Source organism: Hevea brasiliensis, chromosome 9 (assembly GCF_030052815.1).
Source record: "Hevea brasiliensis isolate MT/VB/25A 57/8 chromosome 9, ASM3005281v1, whole genome shotgun sequence".
NCBI lineage: Eukaryota > Viridiplantae > Streptophyta > Magnoliopsida > Malpighiales > Euphorbiaceae > Hevea > Hevea brasiliensis.
The window spans coordinates 12736146-12762940 of NC_079501.1; the positions used below are offsets into that span (position 1 = coordinate 12736146).

The 26795-nt window shown below is 35.3% G+C and overlaps 4 protein-coding genes across 12 annotated transcripts; 2 read left to right on the top strand and 2 right to left on the bottom strand.

Annotated features, from left to right (window-relative positions):
• The first annotated feature begins 340 nt into the window (after positions 1–340).
• Positions 341–4241, top strand: LOC110653311 (probable galactinol--sucrose galactosyltransferase 6). 2 transcript variants are annotated; one of them, XM_058152955.1, is made up of 6 exons: positions 362–503; positions 705–1140; positions 1238–2627; positions 2741–2950; positions 3056–3190; positions 3282–4241. In XM_058152955.1, the coding sequence occupies exons 2-6, from the start codon at positions 996–998 to the stop codon at positions 3967–3969; spliced, it is 2568 nt and encodes an 855-aa protein (XP_058008938.1). In that variant the 5' UTR covers positions 362–503; positions 705–995; the 3' UTR covers positions 3970–4241. The 2 variants fall into 2 exon arrangements, with proteins under 2 accessions (XP_058008939.1, XP_058008938.1); XM_058152956.1 differs by lacking the exon at positions 705–1140 and having other exon boundaries at positions 341–503.
• A 912-nt stretch (positions 4242–5153) lies between these two features.
• Positions 5154–8603, bottom strand: LOC110653312 (urease accessory protein F). 2 transcript variants are annotated; one of them, XM_021808881.2, is made up of 3 exons: positions 8337–8603; positions 7860–7970; positions 5154–6069 (listed from the first exon to the last, which is right to left on the bottom strand). In XM_021808881.2, exon 3 carries the CDS (start codon positions 6047–6049, stop codon positions 5318–5320), a length of 732 nt encoding a protein of 243 aa, XP_021664573.1. In that variant the 5' UTR covers positions 6050–6069; positions 7860–7970; positions 8337–8603; the 3' UTR covers positions 5154–5317. The 2 variants fall into 2 exon arrangements, with proteins under 2 accessions (XP_021664573.1, XP_021664572.1); XM_021808880.2 differs by lacking the exon at positions 7860–7970 and having other exon boundaries at positions 8337–8598.
• Positions 8604–11979: 3376 nt separating this feature from the next.
• LOC110653310 (RINT1-like protein MAG2L) lies at positions 11980–24048 on the top strand. 7 transcript variants are annotated; one of them, XM_058152961.1, is made up of 7 exons: positions 11980–12346; positions 12435–12533; positions 13661–13779; positions 13886–15924; positions 20659–20762; positions 21202–21295; positions 23748–24048. In XM_058152961.1, exons 1-4 carry the CDS (start codon positions 12043–12045, stop codon positions 15854–15856), a joined length of 2493 nt encoding a protein of 830 aa, XP_058008944.1. In that variant the 5' UTR covers positions 11980–12042; the 3' UTR covers positions 15857–15924; positions 20659–20762; positions 21202–21295; positions 23748–24048. The 7 variants fall into 7 exon arrangements, with proteins under 7 accessions (XP_058008944.1, XP_058008943.1, XP_021664567.2 ...); XM_058152960.1 differs by having other exon boundaries at positions 20659–21295; XM_021808875.2 differs by lacking the exon at positions 20659–20762.
• Positions 24049–24372: 324 nt separating this feature from the next.
• LOC110653208 (vacuolar protein sorting-associated protein 26B-like) lies at positions 24373–25934 on the bottom strand. The gene is made up of 2 exons (XM_058152964.1): positions 25762–25934; positions 24373–24850 (listed from the first exon to the last, which is right to left on the bottom strand). Exons 1-2 carry the CDS (start codon positions 25868–25870, stop codon positions 24672–24674), a joined length of 288 nt encoding a protein of 95 aa, XP_058008947.1. The 5' UTR covers positions 25871–25934; the 3' UTR covers positions 24373–24671.
• Between the last annotated feature and the right edge of the window lie 861 nt (positions 25935–26795).

The following is a 26795-nucleotide window of genomic DNA, read 5'->3' on the forward strand; positions in this document are numbered from 1 at the left end:
TGATATGATACAATTAAAATTATTTATTAAAATTAAAATCAGACTTTAGTAACTTTAAATTTATAAATTATTAGTAAAATTATATAAAAAAGATGATCAGTCCATCCTGGCGCCACGGGGAATGATAATATCGAAGGTACACGTTAGTTCGCTTTTATTTAATTAAGAAGAAAAGGTCAAAACTGCGTACGTGGAAACAGATCAGCACAAGCAACAATACAATTGACCATGTTGAAATTGCAGTTAATTATTAACGTAAGGGGGGAGATGAAGAGAAATAGATGTCCCGGAATCAAAAGTTTTTTACACCCATCACAACACCTCCAATATAAATAAGAGAACCCCAACCCTAACCCCCCACTCTCAACTTCATCTATACTATAATCTCCTGGGATTTTCCTTACTACCCAACATTATATTCATTCACATATTTTTCAAATTAACCAACAAACAAACACAACAACAACAACATCATCATCGACAATTCATTTCAAGAAAAGCAGGTACCCTTCCTATTTCATTTCCTTGTTTTTTTTCCCCTTCCTACTGTTCCATCTATACTAAATTATCTTCGTATGCATTCAGGCTAAGAAGCCTTAGTTTTAGTTAAAATTATTTTTAGAAAAATCAAATTTTAAATCATAATTTTAGATATAATTTTATTGTCATTTAATTTAAAATTTTTAAATTCACTAATAATGCAGAAAAATAAAAAGAGAAACAGCTTCTGAAACGATCGAGACTTAAAATTAAGAAGAAATTTGGAGCAATTTTCTCTCGAAAATTTCACATGTAAGAATGCATGAAAGCAGGAAAGAAAAAATGGTTTAAAAAGTGCAGGCTCAAATTTTGGATTTGGTACAGCATGGATCTGATGTGGCAGTCCAATCTTCAGTTTGAACAAGCAACGACCGAGGATTAGATATGCTCCGCAAATAAAGCCTTCAACAATTGGGCAGAATCAATAACACTACTTACATAGATTTACAATAACGATGATTTCAAATTCATGTTCTTCCAGTGTTAATCCGCAATCCCTTCTTATAAATTTCACCCATCTATACCATTTTCCTTCAATTCAATCATTATCCCCTTTATTAACTAGAACTACAACAATCAAGAAACAGCGCTCTCTTTGTAGTATTTTTCTTTTCCCTATTTTCTTTGTATCTTTGTTTGGATTCCGAGAAATTTTGAGTTGCTCACCAAGTTTGATTCTTTTGTCTATGTCTTCTAGTTCCCAGGTTTTCTTCGCATCGTGCATTATCTTTATCGGCATTTAAGAAAGAGGATCAATTAGACACAATGACAATCAAATCGGCGGTTCGAATCTTAGATCGGAAACTAATCGTGAAGGATCGCACAATCGTGACCGGAGTACCGGACAATGTGATAACAACTTCTGGTTCGTCCTCAGGTCCGGTAGACGGAGTCTTTCTTGGAGCAGTTTTCGATGCGGTAAATAGCCGCCATGTGGTGCCTCTGGGCACTTTACGTGAAGTCCGGTTCATGGCCTCTTTCCGGTTCAAGCTTTGGTGGATGGCTCAGAAAATGGGAGATCACGGAAGGGACATTCCTCTGGAGACGCAGTTTTTGCTAGTTGAGACTAAGGATGGGTCCCACCTCGAATCGGACGATGGAAACGAAGAGAATCAGATCATTTACACCGTTTTCCTTCCTTTGATTGAAGGATCTTTCAGAGCTTGTTTACAGGGGAACACGAACGATGAGCTCGAGCTTTGTTTGGAAAGTGGTGATGAGGACACCAAAGCGTCGTCGTTTACACATTCTTTGTTCATTCACGCCGGTACGGATCCGTTTGTTACGATTACCGATGCGATAAGGGCGGTTAAGTTGCACTTGAAAACTTTCCGTCAACGGCACGAGAAAAAATTGCCTGGGATCATTGATTATTTTGGGTGGTGCACCTGGGACGCGTTTTACCAGGAAGTGACTCAAGAAGGGGTCGAGGCTGGGCTTCAGAGTTTAGCCGCAGGTGGGACCCTTCCAAAATTCGTGATCATTGACGACGGATGGCAATCAGTTGGTGGTGACCCACCAGAGGAAGCCAAATCCAACGATCAAAAAGTGAACAAACAGCAGCCGTTGCTTAGGTTGACTGGGATCAAAGAAAATTCGAAATTCCAAATGAAAGATGATCCAATGGTGGGGATAAAGAATATAGTAAACATAGCGAAACAGAAGCACGGGTTGAAATACGTTTACGTATGGCACGCGATCACAGGATACTGGGGTGGGGTCCATCCAGGAGTGAAGGAGATGGAGAGATACGACTCGTTGATGAAATATCCGATGGTGTCAAAAGGGGTGACAGAGAATGAACCAACATGGATGAATGATGCAATGGCAGTGCAGGGATTGGGGCTTGTGAATCCAAAAAATGTGCACACATTTTACAATGAGTTGCATAGTTATTTGGCGTCTGCGGGTATAGATGGGGTTAAGGTGGACGTGCAGTGCATATTGGAGACGCTGGGCGCTGGTTTGGGAGGAAGGGTGGAGTTGACTAGGCAGTATCATCAGGCTCTTGATGCATCTGTGGCTAAGAACTTCCCGGATAATGGGTGCATTGCCTGCATGAGCCATAATACTGATGCTTTATATTGGTGAGTTTCCATCTCTTTACTAAATTTGTCATGAATGAAAAACTGATAGGCTTTGTTTCGAGTAATTCAATGATTGAGCTTCTATTTGGCGTAATGTTGGGTACATGAAACAGCTCGAAACAGACGGCAGTGATGAGAGCGTCAGATGATTTCTTCCCGCGGGACTCAGTGTCACATACCATCCACATTGCTGCAGTGGCTTACAACAGTGTTTTTCTAGGAGAATTTATGCAGCCTGATTGGGATATGTTCCACTCCCTCCATCCAGCTGCTGAATATCACGCATCTGCTAGAGCCATTAGCGGTGGCCCTGTCTATGTCAGGTATTTCATCTTTAATCCCCCCCACCCTTCCCCCCAAACCCAAAAAAAAACCCTTCTTTTGCTTTAATTTGTTTTGCTAAAATTTTTAAACATTCTTACGACTAGTGATGAGCCTGGGAAGCACGACTTCAAGGTATTGAAGAAGCTGGTCCTGCCTGACGGCTCAATTCTTCGAGCCCGTTTGCCTGGCCGCCCTACCCGTGACTGTTTGTTCTCTGACCCCGCCCGTGATGGTGTCAGGTAAAGATATTTCACATTGGACTACATCCCCTTCATCTATTTCCCCGAAGTTATCACATTTTCTTAACAGAACAATCTTCTTCGGTTGCAGCTTGTTGAAGATATGGAACATGAACAAATACACAGGGGTCCTAGGAGTCTACAATTGCCAAGGGGCAGCTTGGAACCGCGTTGAAAGGAAGAACACATTCCACCAAACGAAATATGAGGCTATAACAGGAGCCATAAGGAGCCGCGATGTCCACCTCATTGCTGAAGCAGCCACTGATTCCAGCTGGAACGGTGACTCTGTTATTTATGGCCATAGAACCGGAGAACTTACTACTCTTCCTTACAATGTATCAATGCCGGTGTCACTCAAAGTTCTTGAGCATGACATGTTCACTGTAACACCCATCAAGGTTTTAGCACTCGGATTCAGCTTTGCACCCTTTGGGCTCATAGACATGTACAATGCTGGTGGAGCCATTGAGAGGCTTAAATATGAAGTGAAAGGAGGTGCGAAACTATCAGAGTTTGAGGAAGGATATAAGGGTGAAAACAGTGGCGTAAGTGATGAGAGAGTAGAAAATTGCAACAGTGAATTGGTTGGGGAAGTGTACATGGAGGTTAAAGGGTGTGGCAGGTTTGGTGCTTATTCGGCAACTAAACTAAAGAAGTGCATTGTGGACTCAAACGTGGTTGATTTTATGTATGATTCATCTGCTGGTTTGTTTACTTTTTGCTTGGATAGCTTGCCTGATGAAGGTAAACTTCATGTCGTTAAGGTTGAGCTGTAGATTAATATTGGTTTGGCTTCATTCTTTTTAGCTTAGATAGCTTGCCTGATGAAGCTGGTAAACCTCATGTTGTTGAGGTATGAGTTGTAGTTTATTATGTATTGGATAGATGCTAGGGAATTCAGGAATCATTTTTCCCTTCAATTTTCTTCCTTCTTTCAGGTCCAGGAGTTCATAGAGTGATGTAATTTATAGTTGGAAGGGAATAACTGTAAACTATCTGAACATCATCAACATTCATTTCATGATACTCTAAGCATTAAGCTGCTAAATTTCAATTGTCTTCTAAAAATTCTCAACTTTGATTTTTAGAACTATAATGGCAGTCTGAATATCTAATGAACTGAATTGAATTGAACTCGATAATCATTCATTCATCATAACTTGATGTAGATGAGAGTAGCCTAAGTGCCAAAGCATCTTCCTTCAGCACTTTGAAACTTAAACGACTGTTAAAAGCTCTATAGACTGCATCAAGACCCAAACACATGATGGAAGAAAATGACTTGGGACAAAACTGATGTTATTACCATTTAATTCCCTTTCTTGCTTAAAAAATCATGCGTGCTTGAGAATGTTTTTTTCAGGATAAGGAAGTCTCATCCACAATGTTTGGAAATTTCTCTCATGATTGTCAGGCAGAGATATAAACTTCACCTTCAAGCTGATTGCTGATATGGCTAAGGTTTGTCCTTACAAATGGGGGCAGATGAGGGTCTTATGTGAGCTAAAAGGTTTGATTTGCTAATACTCCAGTAGAAGTTTTTTTGATGGACCAACCCCATGCATTGTCCATGTTTAATCAGATCAATCTTATCTTACTAACAAATATATAATTCTAGCCTGCAAATCCTTCAACACAATAGGGGCTGAGGTCCACTTACGAGTTATTAACTCAGGGCATGGTCACATGTAGATGCTCTAATTAAAAATTCACATTTTTCCAAGAAGATTGATATGGGGTATGGTGTGGAAGGTTTCTTCATTTGCAATGACAATAGATGGAGAAATCTCACATAGCATGTAACATTTCTGATGTCAAACCAAAACTTCATTGATGACTAAATGCTAATTTCTTTTTGTGTATCTTAAAGGAAAATCGATTAGTCTCATAAAATTACTGGAACAATGATATATTATTTTTGCCTATATTTCATTCCAGATTATAACAAAATCTATCACTCTAAGAAACTTATGAACGATTTACTTAATAAACCAATAGAGTAAAAATGCATTTGTTTCTCTCCCATTTTCTCTTCCTCTCTCAGTCATACATCCACATATTGTGAAACCATTGAAAATAAGAAAAATGAGCATTTATGAAGAATGTATGCGTTTACCTGAGATATCAAGAGCAAAACAATCTAGAAAACAAATAGCTATGGCAGCCCTGTAGAGTATCAAGCAAAGGAGCTGTTTGGCACGCTTCCTCAACTGTATGGTCCATCCACTTTTTCAATACAGTTTCAGCAACAAGACACAGCTGATGCTGCAATACAGCTGCACCTAGAGGTCCAACCAAATTCAGCCTTGTTGCAGCAGAAATTGCATCCCTCATTGTGATAAAAATGTAAGCTTTTTGAGAAGTCTCACTATCCATCCCAAGAAGTCCACATATCATGCCAAAGATGGGAGCATGGTGAAAAGAAACAGCCCCAGAACCAATACATGCATCTCTCATCGTTTTAAGACAAGGGACTTCAGTAAAAACAGCTGCAGCCACCCTCATAAGAGCTGATCCTTGCGCAATAGATGCCTTTCGACTTACTTCATTGGTTAAAGTAGCATCCAATATTCTGTCAAGCCTTTGCCAGGTATCCAAATCAGGAGAGTTGGTTGCAGAGTACACAAAAGGAAGAAGCAAACTTCCTGTATTCTCCAAAATATGAATCACCTGATTCTTAAAATCTTCATGACCCAAGATTATGCGTGCTTGAATTGCTGCCTCAAGACCAAAAGAATGAGCAAAACCACCAGTAGGGAGAATGGAATCAAGCAGTTGCCACTGGCTCCACTGTAAAAGAAAATCTGCTGAAGCAGTTTTTCTGCGCTTTTTGTCCATTATCATGTCATCTTCCATTGAGAGAATGTACAGGCAACCTGCCATGGACAAATAGCAAGTAGATGAAGCATTGTAATAGGAATTAACCATGCAAATCATTAGAAACTTTTCTATTAAAAAAATGCCACTAGAAAACTTGGATCTGTTGCAGATATATAAATAAATCCATCAGGAGCATACAAAATCTGAACTTGGAAAGCACAAGAAGAAATGCTATACAATTGATCACTCTCTTTTGCAAATGCTAGTACCACTCAATAATTCCAACTTCAAAGGTACCTGAGGTCCTCACAAATTTATCATATTTGACTTTGGCATCCTTGAGTATAGCAGAACACAGGGTTAAGTCCCAAAAAATTCTCAATTATAAAGAAATTGACATGTTGTTCAATCAAATCTCATATCTCATCATCAGAAGTCTAGAGAGGCCTTCATAATTTCTCTCTCATCCATAAAGTTGAGGGAGTTCACCATATCACAGGTGATCTATGAAGCATTAGATCAGGTTTTTTTTTTTTTTTTTTTTTTTTTTAAATTCAAAGAATTGGGAGAGAAAACCACAAAGCAAGGGTCTGTACTCTCAACTATGTACACAACAAGGCAAGTATTCAATCCCTAAAATATTAGTCTAGTCCAAATACAATTCTAAATTCTAGAAAGAAAATATACTACTTTTATCTATACTTATAAGCTAATGCTATAACATTAAAGCGGATCCTAAAAGCTTCAATGTTCATTTTTTGAACACTTAGTTTTCCATTTCACCCTCTAATGGCCACCTGAACTTGCCATATCTCAAGCTTACATCTTAAGAAAAAAAAAAGGATGTGAAGGAAGTCTAGGTTGAAGATATTGTGAAGAATTTTAGCTATTAACAATAAATTTTGTAAAATTTTCCAAAATTAAGCTGACGCAGGCAGCTGAGTAAATTGAAGGGAGTAAATCTGTGGTTATGAGCTGGGTTATACGGATATATACATACCTATTTAACCCAAATCAACCTTAACCCTTCCCATATACTTAATTAGTGAAGAATTGGATGATTTCAATGCTTCATACCACATTTTCTATCCACAACCCAACTCATGAACAGATTTGAGTCCGAACCCAAGCTATCCAACCCCCAGATTGACTTTGAACTTTTCTTTTCTTCTCTTTTCTTTTCATTTCATTTAGAAAAAAACAAGCATTTTCTTATTTTTCCCTCACAAATTTGTTGAATGCTAATCAACTTGATTTTGAACTAAAATGTCTTGGTATCAAAACTGCTCTAACATATTCATGAATTGTGCCACCAATAATTTTCGAAGTCCTCACCATTCCCATACCACAAATCATTTTACCAATTTGGAATTAGCTCCAGTAATGCACAAAATTCTATAAGCTACTCTGTTTTACATACTAGGATTCTAGGAACACAAAGCTGAGACTGAAAAGTGAAAATGATATAGAATCTTAACAGTTCAGGAAGACTTATAGAATGTGAAAAAAAATTAAAAAAAAAAATAAAAGAAAGATTTACAAAAGACCTTTCGCAACGAAATCCAAAAAGACATGTATAATTTGACTTAAGAGTATGCCAAAGACCCATGACAGAAAAGCACACTAGTTTTTTTTGTTTTTTTTTTTTTTTTTTTTTTTTTTTCAAGATAAGCATACTAGTTAATATTACAATAAAGTTAGCTCATGCAAGCTGTAAACCAAAAATGAATGTCAAACTTCAAATAACAAGTGGGTAGAGGGTCGACTCCAGGTGATCTTCAAGACATTTTTCATGATATTTCTGAATTAGTTGCTGATTTTGTTAATGTAACGTGGTAGCCCATACCTCATAATTTAGCTCAAAGAATGCTCCATGATAATGATTTTGCTTGTAATCCTTTGGAGCAAACAAACTTTTTTTTTTTCTTCTCTCTTTAGTTTAATGAAACTTCCATTTCTAGTTGGCAAAAAAAGAAAAGAAAAGAAAAAAAGACTGTACTCAGTGAAACAGAGAATCGAAAGTACATAACGGAAGGCGAATTGAGACCCATCTCAAGCAAAGATACTGAAAATTAACAGATTGAAGAAGACCCAAAAGCGATGTAATTGACGGAACCATGAATCTAACAGTTAAAACTGCACAACATTAAATCATCGAAAAAAAATCAACTGGAGTTTTCACGATACATCAAGAACAATGACAATTTTGGGTTGTAAAAAATGTTGACAAATCTGCTATATCAAACTGAAAATCAAATAACACCGAACCATCCATAATCAACTTCCATTTGCAGAGAAATTGGATAATTGTTAAAGATTTTACCTTAGGAGCGATGGGAAACGACACAGTAGCCAATGGTGCTCGATCAAACGCCCTCTTTTCTCCGTTTCCGTGCAAAAAATAAAATAAATCATATATTGGATAATGAGAGGTTAGAAAGAGGGTAGTTGAGGATTTCAAGGGTAAGATGTATGTTGCAGAGGGGAAAGTAGTCAGTACAGCCCTCTCCGGTGAACATGCAGGCTAAGCAATTTAATTAAACAAGCTTAGAAAAAAAATTTTAATTAAACATGTGCTAGTCATCTAAAAATTTAAATATTTATTAATTTAAACCAAGTTACAAGTATTAGATGTTTAATTTAAATCTATTAAGAAAAATAAATTAAGATAATATTATAAATTTATTTAAAAGGATATAAATATAAGATTATTGAGAAGATAATAAAATAAAGAGTGCTAATTTTCATAACTTAATATATTATTATTACAATAAAAGAGATTAAAGTATCATTAAATATTAATTATTTATAATAAAATACAAAATATGGCAACCTCATTTAAATTATATTTATATGTTATATTTTCTCTCATATTTATTGATAAATGTTAAAATAAAATAAAATTTTAAAATTGTTTAATTAAATAAAAAATTTTGTGGTCTATAAAAGAAATTTTACACTTTATTATTGATAAATTAATAATTTAACAATTAAATATAACTTTTTTATTTAAATTTAAACTATAGACTATTATTTCATAGCTTACTAAAATATAATATAATTATTCTTGTCAAGAAAAATATATTAATAAACTTTTTATCTATGTATTATTCACTTATTATTTTATACATAATTATTTTTTAATATTAACAAATATATAATTATCCATGAGCAAATAATTTTTAGAATGATTCTTTAAAATCAAATTTTATAAAAACATTAAATCAATAAAAATTTAAATATTTAAATAAATATTACATAATTATCTATTACAAATTCATTCAAGAAATTAATATATTCATTTTTTTTTCACTCATATAAATGGAGCAGTTTAGATACTAACTAATTGGACTTTCAAAAAAAAAAAATATATATATATATAAAAGTTACAGTTACACACTGATATAAACAGATTTTATAAATTTTAAACCAAAAATGATATATATTAATAAAAATTTATTTTGAAAAAAAATTATAATGTGCATATTTTTAAAATAAATAAATGAAAAGATTGTTGTAAAGATAAAAATAAACATAGACTATTAATATAGAAAATATATTTTGAATTGAATTTAAATATTATTTTTTATTTATAAAAAAATTATTTGAAATTGTTTTAGTCTTTTTTATAAATTATTTATTAGATTGATTGTGACATTAACAAATTTAGTTGTGAAAATAGGTATTTCTTAAAATAAAATATAATAGAAAACGAAAATATTTAATTTTATCTCTATATATTTACTATGAAAATTCAACTGAACCTATTTTTAATTTTTTATTCAAAGTGACTCTGATATTTTAATTTAAGATTAATTTAATTTAAAAATTAAAATTTATAGATTAATTTTCTTATCTTTTAATTTAAATTCAAAATTTAAAAAGATTATTTTTTATTTTTTAAATTAAAATTAACATAAATTGAAAATTTTTAATTAAATTAAATAAATAATTAAAAATATACATAGAAAGGAGAGGGCTAATTACTGGTCAGTGGTCAGAATGTTGACCGATGGCTAGTCAAAGAATCTCAAAATGAATAGAAAAAAGAAAAGAAAAGAAAAAATGAATATCTTCTTTTAATCTAACTATAACCAATGAAAGTAAATTAATGCTATATTTGAATTTATAGATTTGAATATATGAGTTTAAATTTAAATTTTAAATATTTTAATTAAAAAATAAAAATAACTTTCATTTTAAATTTAAAATTTTTTAATGATTAAGATATTTATAAACTTATAAATTTTAAAATTTAATATTTACAATTTAAATTTATAAATTTAAGCACATCATAAAAATTAGTTTATTCAATTAATTTAATTAATATGAAATACAAAATTATTTATTTATAATTATATTGAGAATTATTAATTATTTTAATAAATTTCAAATACTGAGCTAAATATGACTTGGCAAATATCTGGTAGGCAAGGAGCCTGTTGAGTGTGAGGTTGGAACGTAATTTGAACTGTTCCATTAGGGTTCCTTCTGAAGGATGATTCTGTAATATGTATGGGTTGTGAATTGATATGGAGTTTTTCATAATTGGTAAGCCAGACTTTAGAGATGAGTTGCTCGAGTTCATTTCTGGGAAGTTGTTTGGAGATTTGAACTATAGTGGGTGTTGTCTCTGTATCAGTAAAAACCAGTAGCGCATCATTAGAGACTGAGGCTTGGGCTAGATCTACTGCATGATCTTGAAGACGGTAGATAATCTGGTGATGCAGAGTGGTCATCATAGTTACTTGTTCAACTTCAGTTAATTGAACTTGCACCTTTAAGGATCTGCCCAGATGAAGATCTCGAAAGGAAAGGTTGTAATTAGGGAAGAATGTGAGAACCACACTTCCTACATGTAATGTAGTCAAACATGTCCCTATCACAGCATGTTCATATCAAAGAAATCGAGTATCCAGGAGAGATACTCTGTCAGTGACAGGAAGTTCTCGTCTGCCATAAAGAGTGAGGATAAGTCTAACTGCTCCAAAGTGAAAATGAGAATATCCTTCATTTCTGTATATGGGAATTAATGGAGAAGGTATTTCTAAAGTGACATATTGTTCAGAGGTGGTGCTCTAAAGATTGCACTGATCCATTTTAGAGGCCTGGACATATTCATTTGGAAGAGATCTCCTATAAGAAATAAGAGATCTTATTCCCCTGGTAAGAGATCTAGATCTTCTGTATATGTTATAAGGGCTGAGGAGTGGTATAAGAGATTTACTTACCTGGACATCTTCAGGTAGAGTAGAGATCTCAACAAGATTGTCTATCCGAAAAGATAGAGTTCTTCGTAAAGAAGAAGAGAAAAATAGAGAGGAGATAAGATTTACTATTTCAGAAAGGGTAGGCTGTTGTAATACTATTTGTACGTACGAAGTTGGTGTTTGGCAAAACATATTGTTAAAGATTTTCTCCTTACTCACCTTTGAATAGTATAGTATACTTTAATAATCAGGCTCTGATACCATGTGAGGCCGGGAGCCTCTTGCCATATATACTATTTGTGTAATCAGTGATACGAATGCTCTACACTTGTCTCTTTTAAGGATCTGTGTATCAGAAATACTTCTATTTTGATATTATTTGTGACGATCCTCTTATTATACATACTAATTAAGTACAAAAAGACTCACAGTCTAAGAGTACATATGAAGAGTAAGCGACATTAAGCATGAATATGAAACTAGTAAGTATGGCAAGAGACTGCATTGTCCCACAAACAGATCAAAACACAAAGATCTCCAACCCACCTTTTGTCCAAGCCACAAAAGCGGCCCAATTTTACCACCTTACTATATTGGCAGTGGTAAATATCATTTATTACTAGTACAGACAAGCCGACAAACTTTTATTTATTTTAAATTATAAAATATAAAATATCGTGAATAAATATTTTTATTAATTTAAATAAAAAAGCTTCAATTTCGAATTTGGAATTAATTCATTTTGATTTCAGTAATAGCGTCCCTATACGGCTATACTAAGACTATAAATCGATTGCCATCCAAGGTGAATTTCAACCAATGGAACCGCCAACAGCACCTCCTCCACCTTCCGGAATTCTGCCCAGGCAAACTGAGCTCTCAGCGGCCCACAGAGATTTTCTGGATCAGCATTTGGTTACCCATGAAAATCTTCACACCAGAGCTCCCCTTCTTTTAACCGATTTAACAAAAAGCTTCGCCGATTTGGAAGCTAATTTCCTGAACCTGCAGAGAAATCTAACGAAACGCACCGTTTCGTGGATTTCTCGCTCTTTTGGAGCAAAATCATCGGTTTCCAATCTTAATATCATGTTGGAGAATCTCAGTCTTCCCACCTCCAAACGTTAGCCATTTGATCTTATGGTGTTTGGGATTATTGAAGCTGTTTTTAAATTAATAAAGTGACTATTATTTTGTGTTGTTTTTGGTAGTTGGGATTTGTTCAACAAAAATTCAGACGATTCTTGGTGAGGAGCTGCCTCAACTTGCCAAATGTCTGAAACGAATTGAAAATATTCACAAATACGTGGGTGAGTTTCATTCATCTTTTTATTTTTATTTTGTTGCAGTTTTTCAACAAAGAATAGATTTTCTTGGTTGGTGATGGAGTCAGGACGCATTTATGATACAATCTGGTGCACTTGGTTCATTGATCTATCTTCCCACGTTCACATGGGTCTCACCAATAAATTTTATGCCTAGAGAAATTTCCGTATTGCACCATATATATTGACTAATTTCATACTAGTAAGGTTCTGTTAGAAGGAAGTTTTTGGAGGTAAGGGATGGATTCTTAAAGTAATGGGTACATTTGTTTGGGAGCTAGGTTTTTTTAGGAAGGTTAAGTTTTTTGGAGGTTTCAAAACTCCAAAATCCTCCATTTTTACAACCCACCAAATTGGTGGATTGGGGAGGTTTGGTTTTATTGCTTTAGTTACTGATGTATTTCAAATAATCTTAGTGTGAGCCGTTTCTGCTTCACTTGCTTTTTTGTCCTGGATATTATTAAATGAAGTTGAAAGGGAACTTGAGCGATCATCATTTTAATGAAATTCCTGAATTCTCCCTAAAGTTCCACAATGATCTTGATATAATGATTCTTATATTTCATTGCCTTCAATTATTGTATGCCTGTTTTTTAATGAAACTGTTAACAATTATAGCCTGTTGAAGATGAGAGATGTTTTAGTTTTCCATGACTTCCAAATTGGTTTCTTATTTGTTGTTTAAACTGCTTTAATTCCAAATATTACTTTTATCTCTGAACCTTATATTATGGCTATGCACGTCTGTGCATCTCTTTGTTTGTCATGCCCAATCATCGATAATGGTTAATAATGGAGAAATTACTGGGTTATTCCTCTGCGACTGGATTTGAATCATGGAAATAGTCTCTATGCAAAAAAAGCATGGGGAAGGCTGTGTACAATGGATGATCCTCGCTTGACACTCATAACTTGAGGAGTTTTATGCAGTAGCAACCTCCATTTATTCATAATGTTGTTTTAATGCATAAGGGTAATATCTATGAGTTCACTGATGACTTTCATAACCTAGGCCCTATCAATGTTGATGTTAGATGTTGTTTCAGAACTGACTTTATTTTGTACTTTGGCCTAGGAGGCAGCCATCTAAGCTTAAATGTTAATTATTTCAGATACTGCCTTACAGTTGGAAGCTCTGGTTGGAGATCTTGAGGATGCAGTTTACTGTATTGGAGATTGTCACGCCCTGAATATGTTTTCAGCAAAGTTTATGACTTCACTGATTTCAATGGTAAAGACTTTGTTTGTCCTTTTCCTCATAGTTCCAGCATGCCTATTAGGTTTAGTAATCAATAGATGAGCCAGACTCAGAATGTGAATGTGTGCTTTAAATGCAGGACTTTGGGCCAAAGCAAGAGAGACTACTTAGAGCCATAAAACTGATGAACGACATTGAGGATTTATTGGTTGATGTTGTGATATTTCATCCTCAGTGGTCCCATCTTTTGGAGTCCGTTGATATTAGAGTAGACAAAATTTTAACTGTTGTTCGGCCTCAAGTTCTTGCTGATCACCGTGCTCTTCTTGCTTCTTTAGGCTGGCCGCCTAAACTTTTGACATCAACGGTTGATAGTGGAGGAATTGCCTGCCTTCCTAATCCCCTTGTTTTGATGGAAGGAGACAAAAGAAATTATTATGCCCAGAGTTTTCTAGGTCTTTGTGCTTTGCAGCATCTGCAGACACGGAGGGAAGATCGACAGCATAACATTTTTGGACGGAAGGAGTGCAGTATGAGGCTTTGGGCCATTGATGAACTCGTTTCTCCCATTGCTTCACGAGTGGAATACCACTTCTCTAAGTGGGCCGAACAGCCAGAATACATGTTTGCTCTTGTATATAAGATTACAAGAGACTTTATTGTGGGAGTGGATGATGTTTTGCAACCCTTGATTGACAGAGCAAGATTGGTGAGTTACAGTGCTAGAGAAGCTTGGGTTTCTGCAATGGTCCTGATGCTTTCTGGGTTTTTAGCAAAAGCTGTTGTTTCTGATCTTGCTGAAAGGTACAAGGAGAAACACATGAAATCAGAAGTTATATCCTCATGGCTTCATTTGATAGATCATGCTGTCACTTTTGATAAACGGATGCGATCACTTGTAAATTCAGAAATTCATTTCTTCTTGGAGGAGTCTGAAAGGCATGACTCAAGAGGTCTATCGGTATTAATGATATTTTGTGATAGGCCAGATTGGCTCAAGATTTGGGCAAAAATAGAGCTCAAGGATGCATGGAAGAAACTGAAACCTGAACTGAAAGATGAGAGAGCGTGGTCAATTGGTAAGAAATCTGGGGTTGACTTTCAGATCAGTGCAGAATCTGAACAATTTTTGCTCACCACTAGAGAGGACTACAAAGCTCCCTTAGTAGCAGATTCTGTCCTTAAAATCGCCTGGGAAATGATTGAACGATGCAAAACTTTGCCTTCTGTTTTACTGCGTATTCGATTTATCAAATCAACTGCTGGAAAATTCCTCTGGCATTTTCTTAATGTATTGGTTTTGCGTTGCAAGAACACCGGGTTCCTTTTGGATTATCTGAATGATGCCTTGATAAAAGTATGCGGATCAATCAATGCTGCCAGATATGTTGAATCCAAGCTGCAAGAGTGGAGTGATGATGTTAACTTCTTAGAGATGAGAACTGCTGAAAGGGGTTTAGACATTGATGGAAATGATGATCTTGCTGACAATAGTAGCTTCTTTGGGGAAGAAATTAAAAGTTTGTTGGAGCTTGAGACTAACTGGGTCTTGGAGATAATTTATTTTCTGCTTCATCATTTTGAAGCACTATCCTGGGAATATCTCCAAAACAAAAGATATTTTGAACAAGGGCAAGAAAATTTTACTGCAAATAGAGTTCCAGCGGCCATGGATTTAGCAGTATCCATTGATATTGTCCAAGCACTGGATGCTATTAAAATTCAGCTTAACATTCTTAAGTCAAGTCTTAATCCAAAGGACTTCTTGGATTTGTGGAGAAGTGTTGCTGATGGCCTTGACCGATTCATTTCAAGCAGCATTTCGTTTAGTGATATCCAATTTTCTAGTGGGGGAATTGATCAATTCAAAGCTGACATGCGAGCGCTGTTTCTAGTTTTTCAGCCATTCTGTGTTCGCCCTGATGTGTTTTTCCCTTGTATTAGAGAGACCATTAAGGTGTTAAAAATGTGTAGGGAAGAGGCAAACCATTTGCAGGTAGTTGCATCCAATAGCGAAAATCGAACAAAATACTTGCATTCTTATGGAATTTTGCACTTGTCTTTTGATCAAGTTGATAAAGTTTTGAAAAACAGGAAGTTTGGAAGTTGATTCAGTGATGTGCTCGTCTTTCTTTTGTTTTCTGGAAGATCATCTTCCAAGATGCTTCATACATACAGGTAAAATAGTTGCTACTTCTCTTGATCATCTTAGTTTTCTTAGTGAAACATACCGGTAAAATAGTTGCTACTTTCTCTTTGATCATCTTAGTTTTCTTAGTGAAACACATGAAGCCAAATTGAATAAGGGAGTTAATGATCTTCTAATGGGTTTAGTAGAATGTTGGTATCGGTTTTCCCAGTGCGAAGAAAAAGTCAAGCTGCAGCAAAAGTAGACCAGGGTTTTGAAGTACCTAGTTAAAGAAGTACTTAAAAAAAATTAAAATTATTTTTTAAAAATTAAATAGAAAAAATATAAAATTCAATTAAATTTATAAAATTTTGGGAATTGAAATCCTTATTTAAAAATTAAAATTTATAATAATTAAATTTAATTAATTTTTTAAATTAATTTTCATACTTAAAATAAAAAATTTAAAATTTTTAAATTTTAAAAAAATAAAAATTAAACATTATTATACGGAAACCAATGATATTCTTTTCTTTATAAATAATTTATTTCAAAGGTTATCAGGTAAAATTCTTTAGCAGTGTTGGCGTCAATTTTCACGAAAAAAGGGTAAAAATTAAAAGTATAAAGGGCAAAAAGAGGAGAGCTGAAAACGTGATGGTTGAGCACTCTTGAAGCCGGCGTAAGTAAGGAGAGAGCTGGGCTTTCGAGAACGAGGAAGAGCTGACGCTGAGGCTTCGCTGCACACAAATCGCTGAAAAATTAAAACATAAAGAACCGATGCTACCAACCAAATCAAGGAAGGCTTTGCTTGCCTCGCAACAACTCTTCAACAACACCGCAATCTTCTCTATATCTTCTTCTTCTTCTGGTGCTGCTGCTGCTCTTTTCAGTCTTCTGAATCTCAATATCCCTACCCGCCAACAATTCTTCTACTCTTGTTACTGTTCCTATTCGACTGCCCATGCAATTCCAGTTCAACATCTCAGCTTCAATCACAAGGATGTGGTTCAATCCTTTAAGGAATGGTTTCAGCGCAGAAACTCTGGATACTTGGATCTGGTTTTCGAGATTTTAAGCACCCAAGATGAGGTGGATGACCTTGCCCTCTCTCAATTGGGTCTCCGCCTCACCGAGTCATTGGTCCTGGAAGTGCTTCATCATGGCAATGGCAAGAATGATGTACTCTCTTGCCTTAAGTTCTTCGATTGGGCTGGTCATCAACATGGGTTCTATCACACTCGCGCTACCTTCCACGCCATTTTCAAGATCCTCTCTAAGGCCAAGCTTATGCCTCTCATGCTTGATTTCCTTGATAAGTTTATGACTTCCAGGTTTGTTCATCATAAGTTTGGTTATGGATTTTATGGTACTTTGGTAATTGGGTACTCTGTGGCTGGGAAGCCGCAAGTTGCACTCCAACTGTTCAGTAAAATGCGATTTCAGGGTCTTGACTTGGATGGCTTTGCTTACCATGTCCTTCTCAATTCTTTGGTCGAGGAGAGTTATTTTGATGTCGCTGACTGTATTGCCAGGCAGATTTCTCTGAGGGGGTTCGAGAACCATGTAACGCGTTGTATAGTAGTTAAGAGTTTGTGTAAGCAGAAACTGTTGGATGAGGCCGCGTCATATTTGCGCCGGGTGATCCTACACGGCGATGGTTATCGCCATGGGGATGCGGTGGGGGTTATTATGGATGCGCTTTGTCAAAATGGTCGGTTTGACAAGGCAGGGCAGTTGGTTGAGGAGATTAGGGAGTTGGGGGTGGTGCCCGTGGAGCCCGCATATAGGGTGTGGCTTAGGAATCTAGTTCAAGCTGGTAAGCTTGATACGGCTTTAAAGTTCTTGCAGCAGAAGAAGTCATTAGATTGCTATGTTCCTGGGGTTTGCGAGTATAATGCTTTGCTGTGGAGGGTCTTAAAAAATAACCGTCTTGCAGAAGCGTGTGATTTGCTGATGGAGATGATGGAGAGTGGTATTTCTGCTGATAAGGTCACATTTAATGCTGCATTGTGTTTCTTTTGCAAAGCTGGAATGGTAGATGTTGCACTTGAATTGTTCAATTGCAAATCAGAGTTTGGGCTCTCACCCAGTAGCATGGCTTGTAATTATCTCATAAATTCTCTATGTAGGGAGGGGAACATTGATGAGGCTTACAATGTGTTGACGAATTTTACCGAGCATGATTATTTCCCTGGTAGAAGAACATTTTCTGTACTTGCAGATGCATTGTGTAGAGAAGGGAAGGTTGATATGATGAAAGAGCTTGTTTCTGTTGCTCTAGAGCGAAATTTCATGCCAAGTGATTACCAATTTGATAAGTTTATATCGGCTCTATGCAGGGCTAGGAGGCTAGAAGATGCTTACTTGATGCAAGATGAACTTAATACAATGAATATAGTTGCTAGAAAGACTACTTACTCAAACTTGATTTATGGTTTTAACGAATTAAAAAAGGGAGATATTGCTGCTAGGCTTTTTATTGAAATGCAAACTAAAGGTTATATGGGTACTCGGACTCTGTTCAGAGCTGTAATTGGCAGTTTGTGCGATATGCCAAACCCAGAAACTCAATTCTTCAAATTGTTGGAGGTGCAACTCTCTCTTCGTGAACCTAACTGTCAGATATATAACTTCTTCATTGATGGAGCTGGACATGCAAAGAAACCTCAACTAGCCAGAGAAGTATTTGATATGATGCAGAGAAGTGGGATTGAGCCTAATCTGGGTTCTGATATTCTTATGTTACAAAGTTATATAAAGAGTGAGAAAATATATGATGCTCTAAATTTCTTTGATGCTTTGCGTCACAGAAGAAAGATTGGCAGAAAGCTATACAACACCATGGTTGTTGGTCTTTGTAAAGTCAACAAAGTGGATATTTCATTGTCCTATTTGAGGGAAATGCGGAGTAATGGAGTGGTTCCTAGTGCTGAATGTTATGAGGAGCTTATAAAGCTGCTTTGCTCAAATGAACAATATGAAATGGCAGTAAATCTTATTATTGACTTGGAGATAGCTGGGCGCCATGTTACATCCTTCATAGGTAACGTACTTTTGTTGCATTCATTGGGAAGTGGAAAGCTCTATGATGCTTGGGTTCGAGTAAGGGAGATGCAGGATGTGATTTCTCCCATTCTTTTAGTCCTTGGCCAACTCACTGGGATATTTTCACGTCGTGTTCAACTGATTGAAGAAATTAACAACTTGGAAGAAGTAATTGAGCAATGCTTCCCACTTGACCTTTTCACATACAATATATTGTTGAGGAGGCTAAGCATCAGTAAAATGGATGATGCTCTTGAGTTGTTTGATAGACTTTGCCAGAAAGGTTATGAACCTAATCAATGGACTTATGATATCTTAGTACATGGCCTTTTTAAGCATGGAAGGAAAGATGAGGCTAGGAAATGGGTAGATGAGATGTTTAGGAAAGGGTTTGATCCAACTCATTGTACCTACCAACTCCTGAATGGTAAAGCAAGTTAAAACATTCGAAGTTCTACAAAATTTTGCAAGGGAAAAAAATTGGATGCCTGAAGGTGATTTATCACATGGAATATCTCATTCTTCTTGGTGCAGTTTTATTAATCATTTGTAAGAGAAAGAGTAATGTGTAATTTATTATTGTTGCTGTTCACAATGGCATTGGATAAAATTAAAATGTAATGTAGGACTGCCATGAAATTCATATTTTAGAGCAATTGTATGATCAATATAAGTGGTTTAAAGCACAGAAATGCAAGAGCTAAATAAATTATTTAACAGTTACTTTGATAATATCTGTGCATTCAAAGGTGTAGGATTCTTGTTCTTAACCTTACTTTATCTGAGAAAGACAAAGCCTGACCAAATGGGATTCTATTGGTATAAAAATTTGTCCTCTATTGTGTGTATGTACATTGATTTAGACGATATAATCAATAGTTTCCTTGTGGATTATAATGATTATAAGTCTGTCGTCTTCTTCTGTGGTCATATTCATAACTACAGTGACACCATGTCATTTTTATTTTATTTGTCTTGAGTCTTTCTTTGTTCTTCTCTTTTGGGTGCACAAACTACTTTTTCAAGTTGCATTAGTTATTTGTTTTGGATCAAAATTGGTGTCATTAAGATTAAGGCTATGCTCAATTGCTCACTAGCTAAATGCATGTTCTTTTAGTGAAAGCACATACAGTATCCCAAGTACCATCAGACTGAAAATACTTATTCTCATTTTTTGTATCATATGATCAATCAAATGATGTTAAATTGGTAATTTTTTACTTTCTTCGATTTGTTGAACTTTTATGCCAGTACTATCTGTTACTGCCTGGCTGTGTCTAGGTTTAGCCCCAAATATTTCTGTGAATATGAAATAGTGTTTTTGGCAATTTTATTGCAATATGTTTGTCAAAATTACAGTGGGAAGTGCTTGAAAATGTATATGCACTGCATCAAGTTTGTTTCAATTGAAATGGATAGAAGTTGTACTCTTGATTCCAGTTTCTGGTTTTGCTGACAAACTGTTATGGTTATTGGCAGTTTTGTTGTTTTACTGCGACACTTTCGGCAGTACAATGTTTGCTTTGTGCCTAGCTGTGGCTTATCCCAACTCATGTTTGTCTGCTATGGTGCCTTTATAGGGTCTTTTCAATTTTCACTATTGGGCTTGGCTGATTGCTACTCAGTTTGATCTCATGAATTTAAGTTCTTGTTTGTTCTCAACACTTTTGTGCCTATTATGTGCATTCTCCTCTTGTTTACTATTCTGGCATCAATTACTGTCCTCTTGTTTTCAGTTGAATCTTGTAGCCAGCATGCTGGTTTCTCCATATTTTGTTTATCTGCTGTAAACTCCAAGGGAACTATGCTGAAGCTTTTAGTTGATAGCTGTATGCTGGAGGTAATTTAACCAAATGGCTGATTTTTTAAGCCTTCATCAGATGCTAAATTTTGTATTTTAATGATATAGACTTCACTTTCAGAAAATGTCAATGGAGGTTTTGAGAAAATGTTTTTCATACCAGGTAGTCAGGTAGCTTTTATATTTATGTTTAAGAACAACTGTTTGACCCTTCTACATTCTTATTACAAAGGAATGGTGGACTAAAATGAAGATTGAAATTCACCCTTAATTTCTTGTTTGATTTGCTAATTTCTTGTTTGATTTGCTTTTAATGAGATTGAAATTCAGCTGGACAGAAATAAATATTGCTATTTAAGGTTGTAAAGTTTGATACTTGAGCTCCATTTCTCCTCTAGTTTTGGACCTTGTTCTGCCTTGTCCTAATCTTCATATACAAGTTTCAAGCGCCTAATGGTTTTTCTTCTGACAAATGCAGATTGCAGAGAACTGATCCCCTTATCACCTCTGTCAATGGGTGTGTGCCATGTGCAACAGTGCCTAGATTGATTTTGCCTTATTTGAAAGAGGAGGTAGCCTAATTATTATATTTTTCTGTTGCTATTTCTTTTTTTGTTTTTAATGATGATTTACATTTTATCGATGCCATTAATATTTTTATTATTTATGTGGGAATAATGGATAAAAAAAAAGATGGGAAAGAGCACGGTTGTGAAAAAGTCAATTGAATTTGATCCATGCGGTTAAGAATGGATAATTATGAGTGCATTCAGCAGAATTACTATGATTAATTGTTGCGGAGATGTCTGAAAATGAATATGGAATTGGTGTATGTAAAAGTGGATAAAGAAATCAGCAAATGTCAAGTTGAACAGATTTTGGAGAGTTGATTCATCAGGCTTTCTTTTTTTTAAGCTTAATTAACATGTAGATAATTAGTTTTATAGCAAATCAACCTTTATCTAAGCTTATATAATACTCTTCTTTCAAAAAGATCAACCTTGCTAATTAGTTGTGCCATGTCTTGCTTCTACTCAGCTAAGCAGGGTTGTGTCCTACACGTCTAAACTCCTTTCATTCTATCTGCTCTAACATTTTAATCATAAATCTCTTCCTTATGTTTTTCTCTTCCAGTTTTCTCCTAAATAAGAGCATGAAAGTGAATTTAATTACCTTTTGATTGCTGTAATATTATTTGTCCCACCTAATTTTGTATCACCTTGGGTAGCACAGACGTAACAACCATTTGTTTTTTTTGATGGAACGTACTAACTATTTGTTAACACTTCACGCTAATAATTCTTAGGTGGATATAATTTATGACAAATAGAATGATGTTACTACAGGTGCATTAAGGATAAAGAAGGAAAAGTGTTGGTGAAAGATGAGGACATTAAAGAAAGATGGAGAAATTATTTTAATGATCTCTTTAATAATAGTCAAAATGGAAATAGCGTGAATATAGATTATAGAACAATAGAAAAGAATGTAAATTATACTAGAAGGATTAGATCTTTAGAAGTAAAGGAAGCACTTAAGAGAATGAAAGTAGGTAAAGCCTGTGGACCCGATGAAATACCAATTGAAGTGTGGAAGTATTTGGGAGATATGGGAGTGGCATGGTTAACTAAATTATTTAATAAGATTCTAAACTCAAAGAAAATGCCTGATGAATGGAGGAAGAGTATTTTAGTACCTATTTTTAAAAATAAGGGAGACATACAGAGTTGCTCAAACTATAGGGGAATTAAACTCATGAGCCATACTATGAAGTTGTGGGAGAGAGTTGTGGAGCATCGACTACGTCATGATACTTCTATCTCTCTCAATCAATTTGGTTTCATGTCAACTATGGAAGCGATCTTTCTCATTAGAAGCTTGATGGAGAAATATAGAGATGGGAAGAAAGATCTACACATGGTTTTTATTGATTTGGAGAAGGCTTATGATAGTGTTCCAAGAGAGGTCTTATGGAATGCGTTAGAACAAAAGAGGGTATCTATTAGGTACATACAAGTATTGAAAGATATGTATGAAGGAGCAACTACTATGAGGGGACACAAGAGATTTTCCGATCTCAATTGGATTACACCAAGGATCAGCCATAAGCCCTTACCTTTTTACATTAGTTTTAGATGAACTGAAACATATACAAGAGTGTATTACTTGGTGCTTGTTGTTTGCGGATGATATTGTTATGATAGATGAGACAAGAGAAGGAGTCTAGATGAAGCTAGAACTTTGGAGAAGTACTCTAGAGTCATAGGGTTTTAAGTGAAGTTGAACGAAGACAGAATACTTGCATTGCAAGTTTGAAGGCCAAGCGGTGATAGGGAAGGAGTTAGTTTGAATGGAGTGGCTCCCAAAGTAATCACTTTAAATATCTAGGCTCCCTTCAAGTAGATGGGGATGTGAGGAGGATGTTAGTCATAGGATTAGGATGGTTGAAGTGGAGACGTGCCACGGAGTTTTATGTGATCGTAAGATTCCCAATAAATTAAAAGGAAAATTCCATACGCTATGCTATATGGTAGTGAGTGTTGGGCACTGAAAGAGTCGTATGCATCTAAGATAAGAGTTGCAGAGATGAGAATGTTAAGGTGGATGAGTGGTCATACTAGACTAGATAAAGTCCGTAATGAAAGTATTAGAGAAAAGGTAGGAGTGGTGCCAATTGAAGATAAGTTGAGAGAAGGGAGATTGATGTGGTTTGGTCATGTGAAGCGTAGACATACGGAGGCTCCAGTTAGACAAGTAGAGCACATTAGGCTAGAGGATAGAAAGAAAAAAAGGGGTAGACCTAAATTGACTTGGAGGAGAGTAGTACAGCATGACTTAGAAGCATTACACATTTCTGAGGATTTAACCCAAAATCGTTTAGAGTGGAAAAAGCGAATCCATATAGCCGACCCCAAATTTTTGGGATAAAGGCTTAGTTGAGTTGAGTTGAGTAGAATGATGTTACTTCAGGTGAGAAAAACTTAGCATCATTCCTGTACTTAGCATGACTTTTTAACTATGCAGGAAAATCATCTCAAGCTTTCTGCAAGGCAAATGCAGAGCCCCATTGTTGCATCAATCTGTTGACATAACATTTTGGACAGCGATCTCTTGGCAAAAATCAAAGGCATGAAAATGGTAGTTTTCAACCTCATTTGGGTAGCTGGAATAACAGCCAAGGATAATATTATTCTTAAGTGACTTATCTTAATCCAGCCATATAGGATGAATTGTTTTCTTTATTATTTAGGATTTGACTTTGTTGAGAAGTACTTCAAAAATATTTTAAAATTTTAAATATATCATGCTAATATAGAGAAGCAAATCACCGATAAGTATGCAACGGAAACTAGCTCGAATATATCCCTGAAAGGGGGGACACATAATCTGTGATCGACATGGCCACTCAGTGCAATCAACCACAGCAATCGGACTCGTAACCTCTTTTAAGCAATGTTACATGAGAGCATAGCTTTTAGATTCTGATTCTGGTGCTCCTCGCATGTAACCGGCAAATGGAGCACACTAAATGTTACATTTAGGGAATCAGAGTACAGTTTGCCAAAATGAGTTTGTAACCGACGAGATAATAGAAACAACTTTTAATAAATCCGATTGAGTTTTCCAAATTTCACATAATCGGCAAAACAATAAAAAGAAAAAAGAAAAAAGAAAAGAATGAAAATGAAAAAGATGATACAAATATTTTTACAGAAATCAAAATAAAAAATGAGGCGTTAAGAAATGTAAACCATGTATTAGTTTTAGTCATTCTAAAGGTTTTTCACTAAACCAAAAACAATTAAATATGCATGTCATTTGGCACAAACTTGATGCAAATCACAAATGTAGTCAGTTCAGGAAACCAAACAAATGCTCCAAATGGCATAGCAAATGTGTTGCTGCTTGTTCTCATGTCAAATGCTCCCAGCTCCCCATCACAAATGCTTAGGAATTTTCAAGAAGCCGATAAACTCTGATTTCTTCCTGCTTAAAATACCGTCTATCCTCTTCATCAACTAGAACAAGATTCAAAAAACACTTGACGCTGAACTTGTTGTTGATGTTGTGGTATGTGGGTGTCAACTCATATGGACTTAGAAACAGTCTGATTGGAATTGATTCTCCTGCTAGGGCATTATATATTTGCATAAATATGATAATTCCTATGAAGAGACCATTTTCAAGCAGACAGATAAGTAATGTAACACATTCACATAAACATTCTCCCAGTAAAACATAGCATTCCAAATAAAATAAAACCATGTGTTTTGACGGCAATATATTTAAGACAAGTGTGCATTTGTTTCTTATTCACACGTCCCTTAAACACTGATCCAGAATAAGCTATGATTTATTGACAAAATTTCTCATGTGTTTATCCTTTCATCTTATCGTAAGAAGTATTAGAACTGATTAAACATCTCCATGAATTTAAAGGTGGGAGAAAAAAAGAAAAACAAGTCTAAAGGTTTGATTTTTGGATAACCCAAGGGAAAGAGAGCTTATGGCAAAACAATAGGACATGACTTTATTTCATCCACCTATAAGTATAGAATATAAACAGTTTCCACAAGATACAATGAGCTAAACTTCAAAGTCAACAGGCTTCATTTCAAAAGCATGGCTGTAATGACTATTACGAGAAATGAATCAGATTTCCATTTTTTGAAATCAAGTGTAATGGACTAACAATTTAATTTACCCGGTTTTTCTCACAGAAATGGCTGGCAAAAATGTCAGAGTAAGAACTTTTATGAGAACATGATTGTGCTGCTTTTTTTTTCCCCCCAATTTACCATTTCATCCAGAAAAAAATAAGTGCACAAATAGAAATTCATAATCCACGCGAGCACTTAATTACAAAAAATTGAAGTTCAAGACCCACATAAAAATCAGGTCAACGTTCGAACGTCTCTGGTGTTATTATCCTTAGTAGAAATGAACATCTCAGGTGTTTCCCAGATTTTCTGACAGTATCTTTGCAAGAAATAAAAAACAAACATCTATTCTATGTCTTACAAATGAAATTATGTACCTCTAACAGGAGCACTATCCATCAATTCGAATTTTGCAAGGGTCTCCGTCTCAACATATGTATTAGGCCCTGATCCTGTTGACTCTTGACGCCTGATCTCAAGCTCCATATTTTTAATCTCAAGTCTCACCAGAAGAAAATATATTTTTCCAATGATGACATCTTTTAAATGGTACCTGAATTAGTTTAAAATCAATTAGAGTTTATCACATGAAGTCAAATCATCTAAACATGAGCCTCATTTAGACTTACTTGCTTTTACTGTATTCAAACTCAATATTAAGGCAGTCCTCAATTCCAACTTCCATGTGCGAGAGGCACCATGACTAGCACAAAGGATCAATTTTCAGAATGAAGTCATCAGCATTGTTGCAGATATTGAAACATTGAATCACAATGAAGGATCAAGATAAATAGTTGTATTCCTTGTCTTGACTTGTCCTTGCACAAACCTTAACACAATAATGTCATGAGCCATTTTTCCTAATAATCTTCTAGATAAAAATACATACAATTGGTGAAAACTAAAAAATGCACAGTATTTATGCTGATCACAGGGAAGATATATACAACTCAGCAGCACGAGAAAGGTCATATTGACCACATAATCACATGCAGAGTTCCATGTTCAGAAATTGTTTCACATATCATGGAGTTGGATACCAGCAATTCATAACAAATAAAATAAAGTTAGAGAGCAACAATGCATAAATCTAACTCACCTGACCTTAATGCTGTTATTGATTGATGGAAGTGGGGAGTAGTTGCGCACCTGGTGCAGAAATATAACAAAGCAAATAAATAAATAAATAAATCTATTATACAGTACTATCAAGACTAAATATTCACATTATTATCCATTGAAGTAAATAAGAAGCGAGTTGTTTTAGAACCTTGGTGGAAGAAAATAAAATACGTCACAACTACGAGGTCAATTTGCAAGACCTGAACTAGTCTTTTTTTCTTCTTCCACCTTTTTAACATATATAGTTGATATTTAACCTGTCAACTTCATTGTTGAGTGACTAGCTCCT